The sequence below is a fragment of the Epinephelus lanceolatus genome, chromosome 9 (assembly GCF_041903045.1).
Source record: "Epinephelus lanceolatus isolate andai-2023 chromosome 9, ASM4190304v1, whole genome shotgun sequence".
NCBI lineage: Eukaryota > Metazoa > Chordata > Actinopteri > Perciformes > Serranidae > Epinephelus > Epinephelus lanceolatus.
Genome location: NC_135742.1, coordinates 6,710,255 through 6,732,557, shown reverse-complemented (window position 1 = coordinate 6,732,557; position 22,303 = coordinate 6,710,255). Strand labels below are relative to the sequence as shown.

The window sequence follows — 22,303 nt, the reverse complement described above, 5'->3', positions numbered from 1 at the left end:
CCTTCGACTCACAGAGGGTTTGAGTGCGTAGAGGTTGGCAACCTGGTGGCCATGTCATTAACACCCTCCCACTTCCATTAGACGACAGCCCCCTGCAGACCTCGCCGAGCCAACCTAATAAATACTACTGTTGTGAATCTGTGTGTGTGTCCGTACATGTATGTGCAAGTAAAGAGTGTGACACTACTAATGCCACCAAGCAGACTGAAGCCGGAGCAACAGGCCTGTGTTGGGGCGCAGAAATGTGTCCTGTACTGAACTGAATGGTGAAAGATGGATCAGCAGAATTTAAGTTAATGCCGATATGTAAGCATATGTGTTGGTGGAGACATATAAATGACAAAAACAATACCACAGTAGTGCCAATGAGTTGTTTTGGGGTCATTGGGCAAAAATTCCATAATAAACTGAGCATATTGTAATTCCAGTGGTCTGAGAGAACACTAGGAGATATTAAACAATCACAGGTCATTTCAGGGAGAGCGGCTGTCAATCACGTCAATCTCTGCTCATGAGCTCTGGTCAAACGGTCAAACCAGGCAGCGCTGATCAGGCCCACTATTAGAGGGGGTTAAAGGGTACAGATGACCCCAGCTCAAGGCCAAGGAGGGCACATCCAGCTTCTTCCCACAGTCCAAAGACATGCAGGGTAATTGGTGACTCTAAAGGTGCTAACACACCAAACCAACGTCAAAGAACTAGCGGCGACAAAAGCCAACTGTTGCGTCGTCTACGTCGCCTCACGTCGCCCTGTGTCAGTTGCATTTGAGCACACTACAAAGACTACAACCAACGGCCAAGTAGCACGTACGTTCTACGCCTGCGTGAGAGGAAATAACGCAAGGAAACCGGAAGTCTGAGGAATGCATGAGATAAACAAAGTAGTGGAGTGAGAGAGTGGTACATCCTGTCAGCAGAGGGTTTTCCTATCTGTGCAGCCGAGCACCGCAGCACCTCCACGGACTATTACATCCAGACTGTAAGGCTCCACTGCTTCTTCCCACTTTAACCTGAATAACAAACCAGGGCTCGGTGCTCCAGTTGGATCCAAACGGAGAGCTGGGCCTAGCTGGGAAGCTAGCGGAGGCTAACTGGCTGTGCTTCCCTCCGGTCATGCTGCGGCTATTCAGGATAAAGTGGGAAGAAGCAGCGGGTCTGTCTGGCAGCTGAGTGAAGTGGAGCCTGAGGAGGAAGCACTGGTTAGCCCCGGTTTCACTACAGGCAGATTCACTCGCTACGGGGGGAGGAAATAAAACCTGAACAGCCAATCAGAGTGATCTCTCTCATCGACAAGCTCCGCCGCCGATTCAACATGCTCAAACGGCTGAAAAGCTGACGAAAAACTAGGGCGACAGACGCTCACCGAGGCCTGACTTTGACCAAAAGCCTGTGTCAGGGCCTTAAATTGTCCGTAGGTGTGAGTGTGAATGTGTCTGTCTCTATGTGTCAGCCCTGTGACAATCTGGTGACCTGTCCAGAGTGTACCCCGCCTCTCACCTAATGTCAGCTGGAATATGCGTCCATGTTGGTTCTGCTGTAGTTGTTCTTGAATACAACTCTATAATTTAGAAACTCAAATTCTTGTAAATTAATGAATGGGATTTATTTTTCTTTCATAAAATTATGACCTGTACATTTGCTGAATTTGAGTCCTCAAACATTAGAAATGTAAGGTTATAAACACTGTTGAAAAAGCCACCGGACTTTCTTTCCCAATAATTACCCTCCGTCTGAGTGTGTCTGGGTGTTCATGATATACAGCAGCATGTATATCTCACATCACTCTGCATAATCATAAATTAACAGAGGGTTCTCTCCCTGCTGCGTCCATGCTCCACTGCAATAATGAGCCAATTAGAGACACCTCAAGAGTGATCTGTTGGTGGGGAGGGGGTCCAGGGATGGGGCTTCATTGATGATGATATGCATGTTTACGGGCACACACACACACACACTCACAGGTATGATCTTTCCCTATCACCATGTGTCGACTAACTCTGAAACAACCGTGACATTTATAGTATGTTGTCATTACATTTAGCATTACCTCAATAACCTTGTGTGTAATATGTGTGTATCAGTGAGTTACACTTCACATGCCTTTAATTAACTGGTTCCAGTCTATCAGTTGTCAATATTTGATTTAGAGAACGACCCATCAGACACATTTAATAGCACTGAATTTTCATTCATTCATTTTCATTTTTATAATAAATAATAAACAAAACAAGCGTATAGATTACACATTTAGGATGAACAGATACACCAACCATGCAAAGAAACTGTGGACACTAGGCTCTAGTGACATTTTGCAATTGCATATACATGTATCAATACAGCCTGCTAATGTGATGGCTATTTTCAGCTAGACAATAAGGTCATGCACATTCGATCAAAGACAAAACTAGAGTCGCTAGCTAGTCGCTGTGACGATGAGCACCTTAATCAGTGTTCTACAGAATACAATGAAGATTTAAAAGTGATGACGATTATTTCTGTCCTCCAAATACTAATATGAATGTGTAACGAGCCGTACATTAAATAATTCTAATCTTTAACTGAACCTCTGTCCCAATCCTCATTTAGCCCCTTTGAAAGACTGACTGCACCGTCTGAAAGTTAAATTGCTTCTCCCAAAGACAAAACACACACTCATACACACACCTGCTTCTGTGGAGCTGCAGAGAATAAGTAACCTCCCTGGAGTGAATGAGTGTAACTGTGGTAATAAAAGCTGCAATAAAACAGGAAGCACGCTCAGGCAAATACAACCAACACACACACTGGAAATACACTGATGTTTTCTGTCAATCTCCAAGGACATTGTTGTTGTATATACATGTGCATGTATATTACATTCATACTGGCTCATCAGAGGTGTATTTGCACATGCTGTCAAAAAAAAAGTTATACCTGCATTTCTATGCATACTTCTTAATCAAGGTTCAATGGTTCAAATATTGGCACCACTCATCCGACAGTTACTACTAGTAAGTGTTACTGTGGAAACATTGCGCCCACCCCCCGGTTTCCCTCCAACTCACCCCTGTGAGTAAGCAGCTCAGTTTTGTGCCGTAAAACCCTTTTAGCATTGTTGGCTATGGGTGCATTCAGAAATCTGATGCTCCACACTAAAATGAGGGTGCTGTTGTTAGAAGAAATAGAGCGTTCTACTTCTACATGAATTAACAAACCATTAAGTTAATCATACATTAACTCCGCTTGGCGCTCGGCTGCTCTGAGAGTGTAGTGTTGTGAATAACCTGACTTCACAAATGGTCTAGTTTGTGCCAGTGACTCAGAGATTAAGATTTGCCTAGAGTTGGCTCGTGTTCTCACGGCAGCATTTACAAGCGGACCAGATCAAACACCTTGTGAGAGAAAGCTGCTCTTGATTGGTCAGAATTTCCATGTGGGAAAAATCCAGGAAGTAAAGCAAACGTTGAAGAAGAGTACACTTGCAAGATAAATGTGACACTTTCTAATGTCACAATGGAGGGACAACTACGCAGGTTGATTTTAGCGCTGCTCATCGTGGACTATATTGCTGTCATTGTTCATTTTAGTCAAACCATACAGTTTGAAAACGAGGCGCGGCTCCAACTAGAAAACAATGTTTTGATGCATTGGATGTGCTGAATGTGCATATTAAGGCAGTACAAGGCAAATGAACTTGAGTTTGATTGAACCGAACCAAACAGGGCAGGTGTAAAAACATTCTTACCCTTACGAGTCAAAGTCAAAGTCAACCCCTTTGTATTTTTCTTTTTCTGGTTCACAGGTGTCGGCCTTTCAAAACTAAAATTAACCAAAACTGACATCCCTACTCTGAAATATTAATATCAGCCTCGTATATCAGTTAACAGGTGCTGATAGAGCTCATCGCTGCTCTCAGGATATAACCAGACTTAAAGTCTTCAGCTCTCAGCAGCTCTGTGAGGCTGTTCTCCTGCACAGCAATGCTTTCAGCTACATGCTCACGTCAGAATGAAACCAGCTCACAATAACAATGCCAGCATGTGACTCTACGCAGGTGTAATGTTTACTTCTGTCACCATCTTAGTTTAGTGTGCGAGCATGCTAACATTTTCTAATAAGCACAAAGTATATTTCTCTGTATTTATCTGTGATATTCTCTTTATTTATTATGATTTCAGAGTTGCCCATGAGAGGATTTCTTTGAAGAAAAAGTCAGGTAAGTGGCCAGCGGAAAAGATTAAGTGTAAAGAGAGCCTGTCAGAAGCCGGGCGGGTCTGATACCAGGAAGTGGTATTATCATGAAAAAGAGGGACTGAGAAGAAGGAAGTGCCCCATGTGAGTCACAGCCCAACGCACAGACACACGAGCATAAACACACACAGGACAGCAAAAGCAGCAGATGGCCAGGGGATTACTGCCCCTCTATCCCCACCCCCCCCTCCTCTCCACAGACGGGCCGCTGAAGCTTTACTTGTGTCCCTGTCATTCCAGCACAGCGTGTCAGTGTGTTTACTGACCTCGTCTGTCCTCACCTACAGTCCTTACCTATGGCATCTGGTGGCCTACAAAATGCTTTCAGTTATTACCGTTATGAGTCCTCAGCAGGCTTTTATCGTGCATTACAAAATAAAAATCACATAAGCTCCAGTTTTTGTGCTGACCTGCGCAAATGAAGGAGAGATTGACCCTCTGCTGTAATCTCAATATTACCATTTGCATGCGTTGTTCCCCCATTATAGAAGTATCATTTCCTTTAATGCAATTTCTTCACAGAAGCCTGACTCAACACTGCAAATTATTCAATGGCATTACTGTATGCATTTATTCCACTGCTAATTGCCATCTAGAAATAGCTGAGTGTGGGACTGACTGAGCTGTCAAGAGACTGTATCCTCCCATCCTTTTCAGTCTGCAGCCATTCACTCTCTTCAGAGGACTGCCAGCCACCATGCAGGCGATGAGGGCCCTCCACACAACAAGGAACAAGGAAAATGGCCTCAGAAAAGTATCACAGCTCTTGAGAAAGAAACAAGGATGCCACTCTTCTGGTTTGACTGCATTTCCTTCAATGAGATGGAAAGTCTGGGTTCCTTCAATCAGGGAGAGTACATCTGCTACACCAGGGTTAAAAATAGGTCTGCCGTTGGTCAGGAGGATGAGGGGATACAAGACTCTCACAAAATTCTCAATCAACCTCACATCAGGTGGGTTAGCAAGATGAAAAAACTGTCAAAGGAAACACCCGCGTACAGGTTAGCAGAACTGTCTTCAAAGCAGAGACTGACCTCCCCAGAAGAACATCAGCATTAGTCATTTCGGCAAACGCCCAGAAATGACGAACATGTCAGAGGGACAAAGCCCTCCAGCTGTCGTAGTAATTATGATGGGAGCAAAGGAGAAAGTCAGGTGACATTGTTATGGAGCGACAAAGCCACGCTGAATAGATGGGTCAACAAAATACCAGACTTTGACATTGAAGACAGCTGCTCATTTCTCATTTTCAACCAGCAGTTAACTTTGTAATTACTAAAGCATGACCGCGATCATTCCCTAACCTCGACCCCATCTTTCTTATGGCAAGCATGAAGACGAACATCCTGTAACCTTAGAGAAGCAATTCACTTCTGAAAATGTCTTTTCACAAAACGGGGCTGTCTACGTAGCAGAAAGGCGCAAATACTTTTAAAATTGGGGCAACATGACCAGAGAAAACAGAGGAAAAGGGCTGTGGCATTCACTGTTGCTCATGACCTACAACAACCAGAATGCACTGTGCCACGTCGGACCAGTAGACACAGCAGTTGCGTGCACGGAAAAACAGGTGGACGTCGGAGAGAAACAGTTGACATACCCAGAATAAAAATGTCATTTTGAGCATTTTCTGATCTGGCATCCCACCATGATTCAGACAAATACATAAGACACTGCCGCTGTTACTAGGAAAGACTGCTAATATGGTTAAAGTAAGGGAAAGCTCACCATCATGGTGAAAAGTAACCAGCTTCCACGGTTGCTAGGGGACAGGATGTGAGCTGTGATGTCAAAGTCAGATGTTTTGGACGCCCGTGCACTCTGCGGGTACAGTGGGACCAAAGTGGCCCTCAAGACTGACAAAGACTCAGTGCTCTTACATGCACTTACGTAGCCAGGTTACAGTTGGCTCTCTCCAGTGAGATGTTTCTTTTTGTTTGGGAGAAAAGCACTGGCAGGGTGCTGGGGAGCAATTCATTCCAGGTTGACGTAATAAAAGCACAACACTCACCATCAACATTCAGTGTACAGCTAATGTGCTTCTACAGATGGATTTTTCTGTCTTTGTTGTGACAGTGACAGACAGACGCGGCCAGAGCAAGCTTTTTCTCTGTTTTCTTGGTTACCAGGCTGACGAGTACCGCCCCATCTAATATATGATTGGTTGCCTGAGAAGGAGCAACAGTGACAACACCAGCGCCTTTTTAAAAAGTTAAGAATTTTTCAAGCAGAAGCGCTCAGAGCGGCCGCACAGAAAAGGCAAGGAGCTCTGAAGAAGACGCTGGGTGCAAAGTCTTTTCTCCAGGCGATGGCGTGCAGTCACATAAGCTCTGTCCTCATTGGGAACAACTGAAAAAAAAGACACCAGAGCCCAGAACAAAAACTATATGAACACAGGCCTAACTGTCCAGACCATAATCAGCGTGAGGGATTATGTAAACCTGATTTCCCAAGACATTCCCACTCCGACTTGTCACATATCAAAGTTTGGTCGTGGGCTTTCAATGTCCAGATACGACGTGCAAGGACCATGGGTGAATGGTTGCTGACGTCCTGGTACAACACTATGAAGTGACGTCCTTTTTCCTTCAACAACAAACACACGTGGTTGGGGTTTAGGCAACAAAAGCACGTGGTTGGGTTAAGGAAAAAAGAACAACCGCCACGCCTTCTGTCCACCCACTCGGACTCTTGCTGCCTTAACTTTTGTTCTTCTCCTGCCATGTTTTCCCCTAATGTCGGGTATCATGCTGATGTGAAAGGATTACTTTTTTGTCAGTGTTTCACGCTGGAAGTCACTGCCCAAGTGCTGGACTTCGACGACTTCAGAGACTGGGTTAGCTTTCCCAAGGTAGATTTCTCTTGAGATTTTTTAGTTGGAAAGTAACAGCGGAATATGCTCATATTTAAAATAACTCCATCCAAAGCCTAACTAAAACTAACACAAAGTTGCGTCTAGAAGTCTGAATAGTTTCACCACTAAATATTTGTTTGTTAAAAAACAAAACAAAGACGAAGTAAGACAATACCATGACGTATACAGGGTCATGTTGGGGCATGATAACCAGAAGGATCATGGGTGTGGCTCATGTGGGAGGTGAGTTAAGCAACTCAACACTTTGCACTATAGACATCCAGTGTGGTAAAAGACGCAAACTATTATAATGACTTCTCAATTTGATTTGTCGTTCATGTGAGTTTGCAGAGTGAAGGTTGAGTTCAGTCTGGGTTCACATTAAAGAAATAAACGTAGCTGTGAATTCATCAATTACACTTAAAGCTATGACTGAATTGACAGAAAGACTAAGCAGATATTCTCAGAAATTGCTGCAAGTGTGAGCGCACTTAAAGACCTTTGGTGGCCTCAAGTGTGGTTGTGTTTATCAGGTTAAAAAATTATCTATGTAAAAATCCCAGTGATGTGGTGTTCACATTTTTGTATGCACAAATCTGTTGTTGGGAAGTACAATGTGTCTGCTTTCAAAAATGTTGAGCCGATTCCTCCACATACCCACACATTGTGAGATATTTGGAATTCGGTGTCTTGCTCAAGGACGCTTCAACATGTGGACAGACAGAGCTGCTGATCGAATCACCAAACCTACAATTACTGAGCAGCCCACTCTACCAACTGAGCCACAGCTGCTCGTCCTTTTCCTGTGCCTGGTATGAAGTAAATAAAATGTAGAAAACACAAAATCATGCACCATTTTTTGAAAGGGAACAAGACGATGTTAAACTAGTAACAGTGTGTTTACAACTTAAACCACATGAAGTCCAGGTACAAAGTCAGTTACATACAAAGTCAATGCACAGACGTGAATAGATGCATGGACATTTGTGGAGTTTCTCTCCTGGTTGATTTAAGTGGGAAAGGGGTGCAAGAAATGTCGGAAACAGAGGTCAAAAACTCCTCATGGCACCTTTAAACTACAATTTACTCAAGTCTACCGAAATGAAAACTTCTGACTGGTCTGGAAAAACATCCGTCTTGGCTGAAAAGATTCTGTCAACATCTCAACAGTTACATGTGTCTTTTAAAAGCAGCCTCGAGGAGCCAGCGCCAAATCCCACACAGTATATTGTTCTAAAGATAAATGTGACAACTTGTATTGCTGTACATGCAGCAAGACTCCAGAACAGTCTGCTGTGAAACACTCCAGAGTGTGTACAAGAGTCACAGAAGGTTTTATTGCCACAGGTGAACACAAGCCACACTCTCCATCAATCTATGTGCGAGCGATGAAACAAAATGATGGTCTGTTTCATAATTCCACTTGGCTGAGCCCACTGCAACCCAGCTGTGCCTCGCCCCCTCTGTCCCTCCGTCCCTGAGACCTCACCCCGATCTCATCATTCTGTAATAGACGGCGGTGGTGGCCCGCCAGCCTCAGGCGGCACTCACACCCAAGATGAGAAATGGTCAAAAGCGATCAGTGAGAAACAATACGCCAGGGGCTGAGAGTTAGAGATAGGCAGACAATATTTTGATGGTGTGAAAATCAATCAGCATGTCTGTGAAAGAAGAGCAATTTGTAATCTGGAAAGAAGCCAGAATGTTAAATGAACTGGTGGCAGTGTGGGACGCATCTGCTTTTTTTCCCCATAGCCCTTCATTAACTAAACTTTATCTGTCTGAATGCACATGCTCCTTTTCACCAACTTCTTTTTTATTCCTTCAGTTTGACACCTGCTCGGTACAATCTCAGCCTCCTGCTCCAGGCCACTGATCAGCTTCACTCGAATGACTACAGATCAAGTGAGCTGCTTGAGGGCACCTCGGCAGTGCTTTTGGCAGGAGGAAGCAATACCTCATTCAATTTCACCTCACTTCACCTACGACCCAGTATCTATCTTTGACAGCAGGTTCTAAGTTGATATTTATGTATCAGGAGTAAAGTAGCCAATACATTTTGGCCAATATTCAAGACACACTGTAAAAAATTCAAGCACCTTTGTTTCCCCCCAAAACCTACTCACATCATAGCAAAAAAGACATTCGAAGAGGATCATGAGACACTAGAACTCAAGGACTACTGAGGACTTTTCTTCATCTTCCAATTTCAATGGCTAAACCGCACAGTTCCTCTCTGACCACTGACAACTCCAAAGTCCATCCATCCCCTCAGGTTAAGAGTCTGGTTGTCATCCTGGACAGCTCTCTGTTGAGGCCCGTATCAGAAATATTACTCGGCCTGCATACTTTCATCTACGAAATATTAATCGTCTTCACCCGTCACTTAGACCTCAGAGCGCTGCTATCCTCATTCATTCTTTGGTTACATCTCGTATTGATTATTACAACTCTGTCCGTCTTTGGTCCAGCATTCAGCCGCTTATATCACCACCAGAACCTCCTCCATAGATCATATCACTCCTGTTCTCCAGCAGCTTCACTGGCTTCCCATTAGACATTGCGTTGACCTGCTAAGACTCTGCTTCTCACCTTTAAGGCCCTCCATAATCAAAGCCCTTCCTACCTCTCCGAACTCCTTCATATCTACACACCCTCCCGTACTCTGAGATCCTCTTCTGCAGTCCAACTCACATCACCATCTGCCTGTTTGACTACCATGGGTTCTAGAGCCTTCAGCTGTTTTGGAGCTCTCTCCCCCACGACATTTGCAGTATTGACTCCCTTTCTACTGTCAAATCCTGTCTGAAAACACACCTTTTCAACCTGGCATACGGTCTGATTTTAGTGGCTCACATGAAGTACTCAATGCGACAACTGTCAGACACAAAAGTGCGGCTTGGTGATATGGAGAAAATCAAATATCACAATATTTTTTACTAAATACCTCGATTTCGATATTGCGACGATACTTCATGGGACTGTTCGTGCTGTCACTTAACATTTACTAGTAAAGTCCTGATCCATCCGGCCTGAACAGAGACTTTTTTTTAACTCATCAGGATATACTGAGCTATAATATGAGCCTGGCCTGATCCTTCGTTTCACATCAGCTGTCGCACAAGTGTTTTTTCAAAAGCTTTACATTGCAGAGCTCTTCAAATGTAGAGCCCATATATATTAGATTGATTTTAATAACTTTAATGTACTTGAAGTGTGCACTGTGCAGCTGCATTATCCCTGTATGAAATGACTCATGTCAAGATCTGGGGTAAGAAACTGGACATGAGGGAAACTGGACATCCCTAATATTGGCACAATGAGATTTCTGATAATTAATCATCAGTAATGTGGATATAATGACTGAGTGAGTAAAGGCAGATAATAGAGCAGCTGGAAAGAAGACTGTATCTAGTCTCGTATCATGAAATTGCTGTATTACCCAGCCCTACAGAACAGTAAGTAAGACTTGTTGCTTCAGCATATTACAACCTCGTTTAAAAAACACAATTTGACAATTTGGCTAAAGTTATGAATCCTGTTTTAACCCGTTAAACATTTACAGCTAAGATTCTTCAGCTTCATTCGTTAAAGAACTATTTCACTGCTGGAATGTTCGTATTTTCATAAAACTGGGCTGTCCATGGAATACAGAGATGCAAACACACTTGAAACTGGTGCATTATGACAAGAGAAAACAGGGCTGTGCAATGCTTATGCTCAAGAGGTAAAAAAACCTCATATTACAGTTAAACATTATGCCAAAATGTATAATTAAGTGAGAAACAGGCATCACAGTAACAGAATCTTGGTTTATATTTGATCAGTGCTGCCTAGTTTTACTGTTTGATCGGAGTTGGAAAGAAATATACCCCTTTTCCACCAAAAATTTTAACGTACGTGGGTTTTTTAAACATGGTTAAACCTGCTAAAACAGGCTGTAGACTCCTTTCCCATTACCAGAAAACCAGAGCTGTGTGCACGGCTCTGCAGCAGACGAGTAAGCCTTTCTTTGTATGGGTGGGTTTTTTTTTTTTTTTTGGTGTGTCCAGTTCGATGTCATTCACAGGCTGGAAAACAGGTTAGTAGAAAGCAGCATGGAGGCCTGTGAAAACTGGTTTCCTCTTTTTGTATACCTCTTACTTATTCAGTCTCTCTTTCCAACTTGGTGCAGACTAATTTGGATCGATGTTTGAGTGCTGCTTGGGCGGAGACGGACGGTATTTTGTGGTGGCTGTGGCTCGTTTTTGCATGTTGCCGGTAAAGGAGCTCAAATGAGCGCGTTCCCCCAGGTGTTGTGTTTCCATCAATGCTGATCAGGGCTGATAAATACCTGAGACTACTGCAGAGTTATTTGAATGCCGAAAGTAATATTTACCACAATATTAAAAAGCCAGGTGTTAGCGGGTGTTAGCACAGGGCTATGACAAGGACTCTCACTCTCTCAATCCACTTCAATACTCTTGTGTCTGTGTTTGCAGTGGGTACAATCTGAGGTTCAGTCAACAGCCCGAGAGCCAGCAAAAATATCGTCAGCCAACAGATTTTCACTGGCAAATGAGCAGGGAGATCTGAGCACTGATAAGATGGAGGGAAGTTTACCACAGTTCATTTATGCATACTACCCACAGTGTTATGACACAAAGCTGGTTGAAAATTGGCAAAGTATCCCTTAAAAAGAAGTATATTGTCATTCTGTTGCTTCAGATAAAAGGGCTTCAGGTGTTTTGCTTGTTAAATCGTTTATATTTAAACAATTGAAATCAATAGTTAAAGTCAATATCTGATAAAAAAAAATCTGATAAAATTGAAAAATAAACTTGTAACTTGTTTTTTGGTGAACACTGTTTTTTTCTCAATGACTTGAAATGTATCTTTGGCATTTCTGTACTGCAATTTCTTACTTTTCAGCCAATATATAACAGAACAAAAATGAAACTCATGTCGTAACCCGTGGGCAAAATTTGGCCCACGATATGATAGGGTGCCTGGTAGCCACACAACGTCTTCTAATTCACAATTAAAATAAATTAACACTGGGAAATTCTGCACTTTGACTGTAAAGAAGGAGCCAGAGTGCATTTTTAAAAGCAGTAAAATAGGGCTTGTTAAAAATAGTGGGAGGATTCCACAAACCACCTGACAGAGATCCAGATTATTTATTTCCATATCAGTTATAACGTTTGTTTAATAACTGGCTCCTAGCCTCCTGTCATTTTGCAAAAGTGCCCCCCGGGCAAAGCAAGTTAATCAAGACCGCTGTACAATATGGTGTAAGGATATCAGTTGATATATCAGCGTGGCTGGTTGATGGGTCTAGCTCTAGTTTCAGGTTGTATATAGTCCTTTTTTGCTCCTGTTTGGGTTGATTTAAAGGGTAGTTCAGATTTTTGGAAGTGGGGTTGTATGGCGTACTTATCCATAGTTAGTACAGTAGATGTCAAGTCTCAGTTTGGGGAAGCAGACTGGAGTCTGACACAGAAGCTCTGCAATGTACTGCTGTGGACGGGTCAGCAATAAAACATAATTCCACCAACTAAAAAAGTCAATATCAGTTTAAGTGTACACTATATTGACAGTATTTTCACTGCTTTATCTTTCCGTCAGACAGTCCATTCCAGTGGGAAAGCCGTTCATGGCTGCAGTTCTCCAACTATACTCTTGTCACAGCCACCAGACTCCATTGACAAAAACAGTAATTTTAGCTCGCTCAACACAGGAGCTGCTGGTCCACCACTACTTCGATCAGTTAGTTGGTTTGTGTTATTGTGTGACTTCGGTGAATCCGAACTAACCCTTTACAACACCAAAGTCACACAATAATGCAAACAAATAATTAATCGAGGCAGCAGTAGACCAGCAGCTCCTGTGTTCAGCGATGTTAAATCACTGTTTTTCTCAATGGAGTCTGGCTTTGAGGAGCGCAACGTAACAGCTTAATTTTCTAATTGGAAATCGCTGTGCATGACATAAAGGTGAAGCAGTTAAAATACCCTCAATATAAGGTACACTTACAATGATAGAGATTTTTTTAGGTGGCTAAAATATGTTTTGTTGCCGACCCCTTCACAGCAGTTAATTGCTTTGCTTCCATGTCAGACTCCAGCCTGCTTCTTCAAACTGAGGGGGTGCTGACGGACATCTAAGATACTGTCTATGGATAAGTACCCCATACAACACCACAACAAATATGAACTATCACTTTAAGTATTCAAGTCTAACTTTTTTAAAACTCAGTGAAACTCATTCTTGAAAATAACGACATGGCCCGACCATATCATAAATTTAACAACTAAAAGGCCAATAACTCTTTAATGTTAGTGCATTGTTCTTCTAGTTGAAATTAAATAAACACTCCCAATAGTGTCATTGCCCTCTATATGACAGAGCACACACAGGTGTTTGATTAAATCCTGTGATCACCAACTGAACTGTGCATGTTTGTCACTTCTCCTACACTGTAATCTGCTATGAATCCTGTATAAATCACCAAAAACGCCTGTCTAAAGCATACCCAAAGTAAACTGAAAGCTGCTCTCATTCTGTATTTAGTACCAGTATGTGTATGGTCTCATTTAAAAGGGAACACTCTGAAGTTTTGTACCCAACAGACAGACTCAGTGTATGTGCATCTGTCATGAAGTTATACACGTTTCAACACACTAAAATAAAACGGTTTTCTATCTCGCCTGGATTTTTTCTTGAGAAAAAAATGCTGCAGATGACTGTAACTGGGAGGTATGGAGCTGGTGAACACTATGGAACCAAAGTATAAGTACAGTACTACAAAAAATGAGTAATTCACATTCTTTATCCAAGAGTATGTCGAGGCGTTTCCAAAAGGGACATTTTGGGGACTCCAAAATGACCCTTGGTAACCGTGGTGACATACCTATGGGAAAAAGGCTGCTACTCTTGAACGCTGCGATGTACAGTTATGATTTTGTGCTCTAGTGAAAGTTGACAATCAGAGGTATCCTCTCAGGTATACAGAATCATTATCAGTGATACTGACGCAGAATTACAGAAACATAAACACATTATAGTGCATTTCTGTAACTTTGTGCATGAACTTTGTACATAAAAAAGTAAAAACAAGTGTTGAAAAGTAATAGCAGTTATTTAGTCTGTTTCCCATCAACCACTTGTTATAATGTCAGAATATACAGTATAAAATGGACTGAGCTTCAATCATGAGCTCATCCAGGCCACTGAATGTAGCACAGAATGAGGTGCTGTCAGTGTTACTGCCCACATGAGGTTTAAATCGCACATGTTGCTGGGTATGTTAAAAAGAGAAACTGATGAAAACCCCTTAAGTTTGGTCATTTTATGCACCCTCACTAATTATATTATCTCTAATATCATCAGCTACATGTTAGTGTTGGAATGAGGCAATTAAGACCCCATTATCATACAGTAATATAGAATATTTAAAGTTTTATCTTAATGTTGTTTACCCCTGTGAAGATATTAAAATATTCCCAAAGGGAGCGGTGCTATATTTTGCTACGATATAACAAAATTCAAACATGCACAGGATTAATTTCGCCTTTTCAGCAAATTATTAAATATCAGCAGCAACAGTTGATAGTTTTTGTTACTACTATTTTATTTCTATATTAATTTCATTTTTATTTTTAAAAAGAAAAGGGACAAGCTGCAGGTATGAAGTGAGCCTTACCTCTGACACACAGCAGGGACATCGCAGCGGGATTTTGTGCAACAGTTCCTCCAGAGCCGATGAGCCGTCAGTGAGTTTGCAGCCCAGGTGCCTGTTGCTCAGCACTCACTGAGACTTCTCCTACAAACCCTTCAGTCTCCGCTCCATCGCACCGTGTCGGTGAAACACATGTAAAGGTGTGAGGATAGGACGGACAATCCAGGGGGTCCCGAGGGTTTAAAGGATGGCTGTCACTGGCAAACACCGTCTAACTACCGGCTGAAATCCGGTAGAGCGGGGCGGCTCTTATGGTGCGTTCAAGAGCTGAAGAGAAAGTAGGGATTTGGAGAACACCGCACAAGAACACAGACCGCTACAGACATGCACTGTGTCGTCACAAAACACTGAAACACCCTACACGCAAACACCTACCATTAAATCTAAAAAATTAGATCGAGACTAAACAAATACCACAGACAATTATGACTTAAATTCTTGGTGAAATTCACACCTAAAAGTACAACTGAAGTACAGAAATATGAGCCTTCCTTCCTGTATCCAAAAAAGTAAAGGGCTGTAGTATGTTCTCCAAATGTTTAGTTCCATATTAACACAAGTAATGTTTGAAACCCAAGTAAACGCTTTCCACACACCTGAATCTACCATCATGGCATCCAGAGTGTGCAGTGTGGGGCCCAGCATGTCTGCAGGTGTGTGTGCCCAAAAAATCCATTTTTAGTGTTGTTTCGACCAGCAGTCTGCAACCTTTACTACCATTTTTTGACCAAAAATAATTTTTAAAATCTGTGTGGAGCCGCAAGACATATTTGAGACTTACAATGAAAGTAACACAGCCTTTTAAGTCTGGATCAGCCATTATTATTAGTCAAAACGAGCCTTCTTTAATAATTTACCACAAGGTGGCCACTGTGCAGGGCGCTATTAATGATTATTTGGTACTTTAACTGGCAGTGAAAGCATTTGGCATCCATAGCTAACCTTTAGGAAGACTCAAGACAAGCCGCTGCTATCAAGGTTTCGAGGAGAAGGTGCCAGGCAGCAGATGTATTAGGTTTTTTTCAGTTCATTCTTTTATTTTCCGTAACCGCTTAAAGTGTTAGGGGTCACGGGGGGACTGGAGCCTATCCAAGCTGACACTGGGCGAGGTACACCCGGGACAGGTCACCAGACTATCTGCATGTCTTTGGATTGTTGGAGGAAGCTGGAGCACCTGGAGAAAACCCACACTTACACGGGGAGAACATGCAAACTCCACACAGAAGGGCTCCCCCACCCCAGGTTCCAACCGGCAACCCTCTTGCCTTCTTGCTTACCACTGCATCACCGTGCCTGCTCACTTCAGTTGTTGAAATGTTTAAAAGCCTTTATCCCAAAACATGACTGCTTCCATTAAAACACTAAGGTCTTCATCAGGGTGCACAGGAGGCAAGCAAAACATTTTTATAAGCTTGGTAGGGGGAGTCAAACAATCTTGATTAATAAGTGAGCACAGGTGGGTGACAGCAATGGATTACAATTAGAAGCCATTTTGAAAGTGACATTTCTCCACGTTCAGAAAAAAGAATCCACCAAAAACTTTTAGTAAGGAGTACTCGTTTAGGAGTGATTTAGGAAAGAGCAACTCTGAGCAAGGAAGGGACAGAAACTTTACCTTAATGAGGTGGTGTGATTGACCCTGATACATTCTTTAACAGATGTGATCAGTTGTCACAGATATGCCCTTTTGAGAGTCTACAAGGTGAGGACACCTGGTGGACATGAAATTAACTACATCACAATGAGACTGAAACTGCTTGTTTGGTCTGCTTTGTTGAAAAGTTTGCAATATTACAGGTAGCATTGGAGTATTGCAACTGAAAGAAAAGAGATTTAAAAAAAAAAGCTAGGCTACTTTTGAACATCCAACAAGTAATTTGTATGATGTTGCCACACCAAAACAGCTTACCAAGGTCAGTAAAAGCAGCACTGGAGCTTTTGGGACTGATGAACAAAACTGCATCAGCTTCAAGCAACGATGTGCTCTTGCTGCAGGTGATGAGGCTATAGCTGGTATCCATTTTGTTCAGGTCATACACCTTCACAGAACACCCAAGAAAGTTTCATGAAAGGGTACTCAAGGAGCTAACTCTTCAGGTGGAGGAGCAGTGTGTAAAACAAGCCAAGTGAAGCCTGTAAGATATCACCAAGGTGCCCTGTAGAGTTCTGAGACTTCAGTCTGCATTCACTGACTAAAAGCACTGCATGCACCACTGAGATTAGACATGATGGGTACATTTCCTTCCCATTTCCAAATTTGATATAATCCTGAACAGCAGTGTATTTGCTCAATAATGCCACCTGTTGATTGAGGAAAGAGCATGAACCCATTGGCTGGACGGTATCATGTCACCCTTGCACAAGGCAAATACCCACTTGTATTACTGAAGTGAACACCCCCTTTCAACTTCAAGAGACTTCCACACAAGCATAGTATAAAATGCATTTTATTTCCACAAAGACTCAAGGCACATGTGTCAACCCTAAAGCCCATGGTCCAAGGTATCTGAAATGACAAGATTAGGCAGAGTTGTTATTGGCTTTACTTTTAAGTGGTAGTAAGCAGAGTGACAGGGCAGAACACATACAGGCTGATCTCCATTACATTAACAGGGCCTGACCTCACAGTACACTTACCAGTTGTAGCCAAATCTTTTACTCCCGTAGTTGAGGTGGGCCCCAATCATGCTAAAAAGGTGAAGAATAATTAGTACTAAGCATCAACTCAAGAACATTTTAATAATATAAAACTCACCCTGTCGAACCCCCTGTGCTGGGCACAGCTTCAGTCTTAGCAGGAAGACGCCAGCCAAAATTGCCACTGGATGGGTAACCGGGCTGCTGGGGCTGAGACGGGTAGCCGGGCTGAGACGGGTAGCCGGGCTGCTGCTGCGGCTGAGACGGGTAGCCGGGCTGCTGCTGCGGCTGAGACGGGTAGCCGGGCTGCTGCTGCGGCTGAGACGGGTAGCCGGGCTGCTGCTGCGGCTGAGACGGGTAGCCGGGCTGCTGCTGCGGCTGAGACGGGTACCTGGGCTGCTGTCCGGGTTTGGAGCCAGACCTTGGTTGGAAGGAATTAACCTGGTTCTTGGGCCCATTGCCTAGCAGCTGGGATAGATAGCCAGGCTGCTGGGGCCGAGGCTGGGATGGATAGCCGGGCTGCTGGGGCCGGGGCTGGGAAGGATAGCCGGGCTGCTGGGGCCGGGGCTGGGAAGGATAGCCGGGCTGCTGGGGCCGGGGCTGGGAAGGATAGCCGGGCTGCTGGGGCCGGGGCTGGGAAGGATAGCCGGGCTGCTGGGGCCGGGGCTGGGAAGGATAGCCGGGCTGCTGGGGCCGGGGCTGGGAAGGATAGCCGGGCTGCTGGGGCCGGGGCTGGGAAGGATAGCCGGGCTGCTGGGGCCGGGGCTGGGATGGATAGCCGGGCTGCTGGGGCCGGGGCTTGGATGGATAGCCGGGCTGCTGGGGCTTGGATGGATAGCCGGGCTGCTGGGGCCGGGGCTGGGGCTTGGACGGATAGCCGGGCTGCTGGGGCCGGGGCTGGGGCTTGGACGGATAGCCGGGCTGCTGGGGCCGGGGCTGGGGCTTGGACGGGTAGCCGGGCTGCTGGGGCCGGGGCTGGGGCTTGGACGGATAGCCGGGCTGCTGGGGCCGGGGCTGGGGCTTGGACGGATAGCCGGGCTGCTGGGGCCGGGGCTGGGGCTTGGACGGGTAGCCGGGCTGCTGGGGCCGGGGCTGGGGCTTGGACGGATAGCCGGGCTGCTGGGGCTGGGGCTTGGATGGATAGCCGGGCTGCTGGGGCTGGGGCTTGGATGGATAGCCGGGCTGCTGGGGCTGGGGCTTGGATGGATAGCCGGGCTGCTGGGGCTTGGACGGGTAGCCGGGCTGCTGGGGCCGGGGCTGGGGCTTGGATGGATAGCCTGGCTGCTGGGGCCGGGGCTGGGGTTGAGGCTTGGACGGGTAGCTCATGTCCCAAATGCCAGGTGCAGAGCCATGATAGGAAGCTGCTGATAAAGTATCATCCAACAACGTTACATCATCTATCACCTCTTTGAAAAGAGAAAAGATCAATTTCTGTCTCAAAACCACAAAGTCAGTGAATTTAACATGTTACAGATAACAGGTCTAAATTCATTTCATTCAGTTAAATAGACATTTAAACTTTGCATCTTGAGTGTAACTGTAACCTGTAGCCTTACATTTAATGCTTGCCTGAACCTCTCCAATATTCAGCATCCATAGCAGCACCACACTGAAAAACAAAGACATTTTAAACAGTCATTTTAAAAACTTTAAATGTGTAACATTGAACAGAGACAGAAACACTTGAGTTACCTCAGAAGAAGTCGCATGGCTTCAGTCAGAGAAAAGATCAAATGCAAACTGAAATGCTTCTATCTAACTGCAGCTGACCCAACACAACCAAAATCTGTCTTCCTTCCACAGAGGAGCAGTAACAGGTAACCTGCAGTGCACCTACTATAACCTGTTCTGACAGCCAATCACAGCTCTCCGTTCCTAAATGACTGATTGGAAACAGGTGGAGGCAATGAAGCTGGGTTCACTGTCAAACACAGGTGTCCTTCTTTGATCAGCCTCCACCAGTTTAACACTGAATCACTGATATCATAAGAAAGCAATTTCTATGTTTTACATACTCAGACCTTTTTTATTCAAGTAAATGTAGTAATATCATTTTAGTCTATATAAATAAAATGTGTAGAATCAAAAAGTAGCAATACTCCCTGACAAAATGATTAAAAAAATAGTGAAGGAACATCATGTGCATCGTTCAGAACTGCCCAGAATTACACTGATTTTGGCAAAATCACAGATTTGTGAAATAAGGGCAACTTCATACAACTTTGCACCAATACATTTTACAATTTGCCTGAGGTCTTGTTTGATAAACGTGAAAGACATTACTCTGTCTTCTTAGATATTTTGTGTTTTTCCCCTAATGCACTTTGTGTTTGGCCCTTTCTCTTTGGTTTGCTGTTTGACTTTTATATCTGTCATGTGCTCAAAATCAGGGGCCATATTCACAAACATTCTGAGAGTACTCTAAGAGACCTCCTAATTTAAACTAAAAACTTTAAGTAAGGAGTCCTAGCTTAGGAGTCATCTAGGAAAGTTCTAAGAGCAACTCTGAGCAAGGAAGGGACAGAAACTTTACCTTAACGAGGAGGTGTGATTGACCCCTGATACATTCTTTTAACAGATGTGATTGATTGTCACAGACGTGTCCCTTTGTGAGTCTACAAGGTGAGGACACCCAGTGGACATGAAATTAACTACATCACAATATGAGACTGAAAGTGTTGTCATTGCTGGTGTGATCACTGCTGTTGGAAGGTCGAGACAGACCCAGGTCATCACTGCTGCACTGTTGCATTTTTACCAGTTTTCCAAATATCTTAGTGTTGTGATCATTTTGTTTTTGGTGTTAGTGTTATTTCATTAGGTGGGAAATGTGTGCCAATTCCTAACGAGATCAGCCACAAAGTATTCCTGCATGATCTAATCTGTAGCATTTAAAGGGCCAGTGTGTAATATTTGGCATGGTTTATTGTCAAATCTGAATCTGAATCTGAATCTTCTACCCATTAATATGTTTCTATAAGTGTATAATCGCTATAAAATAAAATTCATTTGGTTTTCGTAGCCTTATAATTATGCTTTTATATATATATATATATATATATATATATATATATATACATATAGACCAAGGGCCTTGCTTTAGAGAGGTCGCCATCTTGCGGCGCCATGTATGTACGGCAGCCCGAGCGGACAATCCAGCCAGCCAGAGAACGCGTTTCGCGTGTATAAATAAACCAACGAAGACAGCGGGAGGAAGGAAGAAGGAGGAGGAAACAGCAGAGAATGTTAGTAGTTTGTCGATAGAGAGTAGTGAAAGCTTTTTTAGTTATAAAGTTTGCGAATGGACCACACTTACCACGCAACAGGAGAGAATGAACCCGAACCGTCATCTGCGAGGAAAAGAAGACGCAACTTCACTCCTTGTGATGCACTCTCTGCGGCACTTTTCCTCCTGATGATATATCTCCCCAACGATGGTAGCAGTAGCACCGAATCCCATTCTGTGCATTCAGCCTCTCTTCTCACCCGCTCAGCATCCAAGTTCCTCATCTGTATGCTCTGGCTCAAACAGGTATGGCTCTGGATCTATGTCCGCTACAAGAAACTCTTCAAAATCGCGTTCAAAGTCGTCCATTGCAGCTACTATAGTCCGGAGATATTGCTAGGCTAAATAAACAGCTGAGCTCTGTTTACAGGCTACGCTGTCAGTCAGTGTGCGGGCTGGAGATTGGTGGAGCAGAGAGGGGAGGGGATACCCACTAGGTATTGTAAACAAGTATGTGTATTGAGTGTGTGTTACACTAGAAGAGTCAGAGTTTGGGACGGAGTCTTTTACACCCTGGAGTGTTACTGGAGTTTTTGGAGTGCTCAAATAAACTGGCCTTTTTCCCGAACGCTCCTCTGGTCTCCTGCTCGTGAGTGATTCATTACAATATCGTAACATGGTTTAGATTTCTAAATAAACATTTACCTCGTCGCTAGATAGACCTACTCCTGAAAAACTTGTGTCTGCGCAAGGCTTTTTGTCCCTTCGAGGCCACCGTCATTTACCTGATGGGAGGGGTGAGCAAGTGAGCCCTGCAATCTAGAATTTGACCACTGATGTCACTGTTTCCAACCCATTTTACACAGTGGCCCTTTAATTTACTCATTCACTGCTTAAATATTTCTCCAACCTCTTTGTTTCCATTTTCTCCTCTGCTTTCAGAAACTCCTGAGCCTCTTAAAAGACCTCTCTACTCCAGCAGTTTTTCACCTTAGCTCTTTCAAGGGCTAAGATGGTTTCTGAACAGCATCTTTGCAAAAGGATCCAGTCTTTAACTTGAAGGGGAAATTTAGGAAAACAGAATTCTAAGAATCACTAGGAAGCTTTGTGAATGACCCCTGAAGCTTAGTCCAACAATGATGCTTTAAGACACAGTAGACTGTGCGGAAAAATAAAGTCAAGGGTTTCACATTGGATTTCCAAAGACTTTCTGGATCTGTGGCCATTTGACCAAACTGCTTGTTGCTTGAAAAGTTTGAGATGTTACAGGTAGCATGGGAGTATTGCAACTGAAAGAAAACTAGTGTTGTGTATTCAGGTACTACTCCACAATGCTAGGCCAATAAATGCTGCGTTTACTGTAGTCTGCCATGTTATGATCTGGAGTAAAGTTTTGAGAGAAGTTTATTCTGGAGTCTTGCTGCCTTATTTCCATTGCTAATTCTTCCTCTTGGTGAAGAAATGAGCACACAGTCACTTTAAACAAGCTAGGCTACTTTTGAACATCCAACAAGTAATTTGTATGATGTTGCCACACCAAAACAGCTTACCAAGGTCAGTAAAAGCAGCACTGGAGCTTTTGGGACTGATGAACAAAACTGCATCAGCTTCAAGCAACGATGTGCTCTTGCTGCAG

General features: G+C 43.7%; 2 protein-coding genes across 3 annotated transcripts in view; both read right to left on the bottom strand.

Annotated features, from left to right (window-relative positions):
* Positions 1-15,025, bottom strand: part of LOC144464340 (protein unc-13 homolog B-like) — a 182,616-nt gene extending 167,591 nt beyond the window's left edge. The window contains exon 1 of the mRNA XM_078171067.1: positions 14,769-15,025. Coding sequence (XP_078027193.1) covers positions 14,769-14,790 — 22 coding nt within the window. The 5' untranslated portion in view covers positions 14,791-15,025. The remainder of the gene's footprint in view (positions 1-14,768) is intronic.
* A 2,210-nt stretch (positions 15,026-17,235) lies between these two features.
* LOC144464230 (uncharacterized) lies at positions 17,236-19,271 on the bottom strand. Of its 2 annotated transcripts, none has more exons than XM_078170482.1 (5): positions 19,134-19,271; positions 18,998-19,050; positions 17,560-18,805; positions 17,442-17,492; positions 17,236-17,310 (listed from the first exon to the last, which is right to left on the bottom strand). In XM_078170482.1, coding segments are annotated over exons 1-5 (1,368 nt in total). In that variant the 5' UTR covers positions 19,151-19,271; the 3' UTR covers positions 17,236-17,309. The 2 variants fall into 2 exon arrangements, with proteins under 2 accessions (XP_078026608.1, XP_078026609.1); XM_078170483.1 differs by having other exon boundaries at positions 17,560-18,802.
* Between the last annotated feature and the right edge of the window lie 3,032 nt (positions 19,272-22,303).